Here is a 5077-nt window from a genome sequence, read left to right on the forward strand (position 1 = left end):
TGTTTCGGTACCAAAAACACAACATAAAACGAAAGATCCAAAAATTTATTTCTTTAATTTTTCTTTTTTTTTTTTTCATAAGCTGATAATGCTGAAACTGTTTGATGTACACATGGGATAGCTGAACACTCGCGCACACGCAACTTTTTTCCAGAAATTACCGAACACAGATAAAAGAGCTGATTTTCATTTGACCCTCTTGATATCAATAATGAAGGTTCGCCCAATTCTGATATAACTCTAATCTACAACAACTAAAACGTATCTATTTGTAAAAAGTGAAACCAAAACGAAAATTTACGCCAATAAAAGATATGACGAAATTGTTTCGCTTTTACCAAAGTGAAACTGATGTCTTCTTTTTTCATCTCACTTCTGGGGAAAGAGATTTTACAAAATTCATATTTTGAGAAGAAAAATTGTGTAATTGTAATCTCCGATGTTTAAAACATAGATCCATATTCGCAGAAAACAGATTTTAGCGAACTAAAGGCAATTATTTCGATAGCCGTATATGGAAAGTGAAAGTCTATCTTCGGCAATTTCCGTGAAAAATGTTAATTTAATTTTCTGAATCGCTTGTATTAAACAGAGAAAGACAGAGAGGTTTGATCGTGTGCAATATACATTGTGTGTATGTGTTTATAAAATCTGTGCACACGATCAAACCCATCTGTGTTTTTGTTTTATGCCAATGCCTTCTGTAGTTTTTATCTAGGCTTTTGTGGCACATCGGACAAAACGCTTAGCGACATTTATTCCGGTTCTTTACGTTCTGAGTTCAAATTCCGCTGAGGTCTACTTTGCCTTTTATCCTTTCGGGGTCTAGGAAATAAATACTAGTTGAGCACTGGGGTTAATGTAATCGACTAACCCCTCCCTTAAATTTCATGTCTTGTGCCTAGAGTAGAAGGGGTTGTTATTATTATTAAAACAAGTTTGCTTTCATCCATCCAGGGTAGTAAAATAAAGTACTAGTATTCTGACTATCACACCCATCTCATGAGGCAGGTTCAACAGTAAAAATTAAACGGAAAGTGGAAGGAGGAAATGTTTTCAAAAAAATAATAAATTTTTTGAACTAAAAACTGTTTCGCAGAAACGCCCACTTTGTTCCTTTCATTTTCTTTTTCCGAAAATCCGCCGACCAAAGACTGAATGTAATAGTAAAAATTCATCACATTTTGTTTTAATTATTGTGCTTTTTAAATATTTTTATTCTTTGTCTAGTTTTATTAAATCTTCAATCCGTCTATTGTATAACATCATTACTCCTCCTCACATCTTTATATAACTTAATCGAACTTCACATGTATTGTAAATCCCCATCTTTAAATACTTTTCAGGGTGTGTACTGCTTCATTATTTTGGATTGTTGCTTCACATTTAGGAGTAAAAATTTATCAGTATAATTGTTCAAGTTGAGAGTTAGAAAGAGTCAGCTGACAACTACTTTTTTTTTTAGAAGAAGAAGAAGAATATTTTCAACTTTGAATTGTAATTGAGATTGCTAATGAAATATCTTGATTTTTTTTTTATGGTTAACAATTAATATTCTTTTCTCAGTTTTTCCCCACACAAATGTACAATTTGATCATTTTCAATTTAGTAAGGAAAATTAGTAAGGAAAACAAAGTTGGGAGAGCACACTTGTGTAGGTATGCCTACTTACACACACAAACACACACACACATATGTCACGATCTGCTTTTGAATGTTATATTTTTGCCTGTTTTTGTGTTTTGGGGGTTTCCCCATACTTAGCCAGTATAGGTGAAGGTTTTTTGTTTTGTTTTTTACATTAGAAACATTTAAAAAGATTTTTCCGAAACTTATGCGTAGTAAAAAGTTGTCTCCTGCCCCCCTCACCATCCTACTCCGGACCGATTTTGGCCAATTTTTTTTCCACTTAAAAACCATGGTTCTCCCAAATTTACCTTATCTGGTCTTACTCATTTTATCCCATGCGAATGAGAAAGAAACGAGAAGGTTTGTCTTGGGATATGCAAGAAACAACAGCCAAATCTCCCTTAAATCACACACTTTTTCCTTTGAAAATATTTACAATTTTCGGTTTAAAAGAAAAAAATTGTAAATATTTTCAAAGGAAAAAGTATATGATTTAAGGGAGATTTGGCTGTTGTTTCTTGCATAACCCCACTCCCCGCCTCCGATTGTCTGTTTATAATTTAAAATATTGGAGAGCCTGAGATCATTGCTGGTATTTATCTAAAGACTTTTTTTTTTTTTTTGATGTAAAAGCTAATTCATTTTAATCGCATACTTTTCGTACACACACACACACACGACCTCGCTTCACTGAGGTGCGGGTAAAAATTTGAATTACCATCTCGGACAATTTTTTTCTCATAAATCCCTATATACTCTAAATTTACAGCATCCAAGCGGTATTTGTTCAAAATTTCGTTAAAAAGTATTCATTTTTCTGGAAATTATGAAGCAACAAAGTCGGATGGGGTAAAGATCTGTAGTTATGCCAAAATATTATTACGTTATGAATACTAAAATAGTATTCTCTCATTAATCTATTACGTATTTTGAGTTCTATTGATTACACAAATCATGAGAAAAATAACATAATTAAGCACATACAATATGTAAACCAACACAACCAAGCTATACAAAAAGATACACAAAGTACAGTTCAGCGAACAAGGAAAGGAAAATGTTCTATACATGCTCTGTACATTTTAAATGTTACTAAGCAGGAAGTTGACAGACGGACATAAGCGAAAATCCGATGTGTCAAACGTATTAAACAAGGAATAATATCAACAGAATTAATGGCAAATAAAATGATAATCAACTTACGTCTTATAAAACTCATGTGTGGTAGTAGATGCGTAGCCTCTATGTATCCAGCACATAGAGGCTTTATTGAGTTAAACAGTTTTTCATAGCCCTCTGCCATTGTTTTAAGGTTCTTTTATTTCACACCCTTTTTTATATTCTTTCTTTCTTTTCTCCTCTGAAATAATCGTTAGTAATGTATCCTATGTGATGTAAATGAGTGTTTGTCAAAATGATCGCATTAGAAGCGCAATATGTGGGAAATGGACTCAATTGTGAGAAGTAGACAAGTCTAAGCATTTCCACAGAAACAGAAACTAGATGTGTCAACAAGTTATTGGTCGATTTAAAATGAAACTGAAAATTTCCCGAAGGTTATAAAAGAAATTTGTATCAAACATTCGAGAAGCTTCGTTGGAAGATAAAAAAAAAATAATTTAATAATGACAGAGCAGTGAAGTTTCTTTTCTTAGAAAGAAGGAAATTCCAAAATATGATTAGAAATTGAAATGAAATGCCGACGAAATAGAGCAGTCAATATCTATAAGTTATCTTGCCGTATTTACTAGCGTACAATGCTATCTCGAAAAAGTGATGACTACCTACTTTTGCACCTAAAAATCAACAATATATTTTATCTTACATTTTATTTCACACACAACTATAAATGCTACGCCCAACTCGATTTTGATTGATGTTTTGTACTAAATTATGCACGAATAAATACATGAGGTGGATGGAAAAGTCAGAATTATGACACTTATTATTTGAATACCATAAATTATAGCTGAGGTAATTAGATAATATTTTAAATAGTACATTAACTCAAAACATGTTCTACACGTCCTGTACATGAGGCATGTCCTTTATTCAATATTTGTTGTCCTGTGTTGATATAACGGGGTCACTTTGATAGCTTCTGATTTAGGCACAGCTTTGGGGGGAGAGATTTAGCCAATAAAGATTTTTTTTAAATGAAATTAAACTCGATTGAAAGCATTTGAAACCAGAGCGTTAAGAAATGCCAAGAGGAATTTTGTCCAACGCTCTAACTTTTCTGCCAATCCACCGTTCTAAACTGTTCGGTTAACATATTATGTGTGTGTAATTGCCTTAATATCTATAAGTCCAAAGAAGTGGGGGCAACATACACTCATATATTGGTTAATAGAGTGGATATTATAATTAATAAAATGCACTATTCTCATGTCAGCCACTTTACCAGTCGGTTTCATACCAAGATGTTACGGTAATTCTAGCAATCATCAGAAAAGGTTTAAAGGAATACTATGATGTGGGTTCTTTGCTACTGGAAAGCTAAAAGAGTTACATACGGCAAGCAGGTTATATGGCTGTCAAAAAGAAAAGAACGGAATGAAATCGCCCAGATAAAAAAACTGGGAACTTTTTTTTGGGGTGGGGGGGGGGTCATTGGAACTATATTTCTTGGATTGGGGGAAACTAGTCTCCACAATACAAAAGATATTTGCTTGTAGACTAGGACTGGGGCAGAGATGGTTAATTTTAATATGTATGTATATATTTTTTCTCACCCATGCTAGCATGGAAGATAGATGTTAAATGATTACGATGATATATTTATATTTATCTATATATATAGAGAGATATTAGAAATGATCTAATTATAAATCTTAGAGAATTAAGCAATAAGGGAATCATACTGCTGCTATTTAGCCCTAGGAAGCTGGACCACTTCTCGTTGGCCTTGACACATTTCCTGTGTCCTTATATTTGTGCGGGGGGGGGGGAGACAAGCACCCCCACCCAGCCTAGCTTGCATTCAAGGACATGTTTCTGATTCTTTGCTTGCCATCAACCTGAAGTAGCACAACAAGCTAACTGAAGATGCATGTCAACCTCTCACAAATATACATATTTCTAATGAAAACACATTCACTGATTACAAAAATTAGAAATGATCTAATTCTAAATCTCACAGAGAGACTTAAGCAGCATTGTTATGATAAAGCAGTTGTATACTGTAAACTTAACGTGACAGTCCCAATAAGGGAATCATACTCCTGCTATTTAGCCCTAGGAAGCTGGACCTATGTGTCCTTAGGTAATGTGTCAAGGCCGACAGGAAACGGTCCAGCTTCCTAGGGCTAAATAGCAGCAGTATGATTCCCTTATTGGGACTGTCACATTAAGTTGACAGTATACAACTGCTTCTCTCCCTGGAGAGAAGGCGGGAGAGGTATGCAGTAATATACATCTGGAAGATCCTGGAAGGAATTGTGCCAAA

The 5077-nt window shown here is 34.0% G+C and overlaps 1 protein-coding gene across 2 annotated transcripts in view; it reads right to left on the reverse strand.

Annotated features, from left to right (window-relative positions):
- The window catches only part of LOC106868709 (ATP-dependent RNA helicase DHX58), an 86390-nt gene extending 82969 nt beyond the window's left edge, over positions 1 to 3421 (reverse strand). The window contains exon 1 of one of the 2 annotated variants that reach the window (XM_052965757.1): positions 2833 to 3421. In XM_052965757.1, the coding sequence (XP_052821717.1) occupies positions 2833 to 2932 (100 nt within the window). In that variant the 5' untranslated portion in view covers positions 2933 to 3421. The remainder of the gene's footprint in view (positions 1 to 2832) is intronic. The other variant, XM_052965756.1, reaches the window with a different exon arrangement.
- Between the last annotated feature and the right edge of the window lie 1656 nt (positions 3422 to 5077).

This window comes from Octopus bimaculoides, chromosome 2, assembly GCF_001194135.2.
Source record: "Octopus bimaculoides isolate UCB-OBI-ISO-001 chromosome 2, ASM119413v2, whole genome shotgun sequence".
Lineage (NCBI taxonomy): Eukaryota > Metazoa > Mollusca > Cephalopoda > Octopoda > Octopodidae > Octopus > Octopus bimaculoides.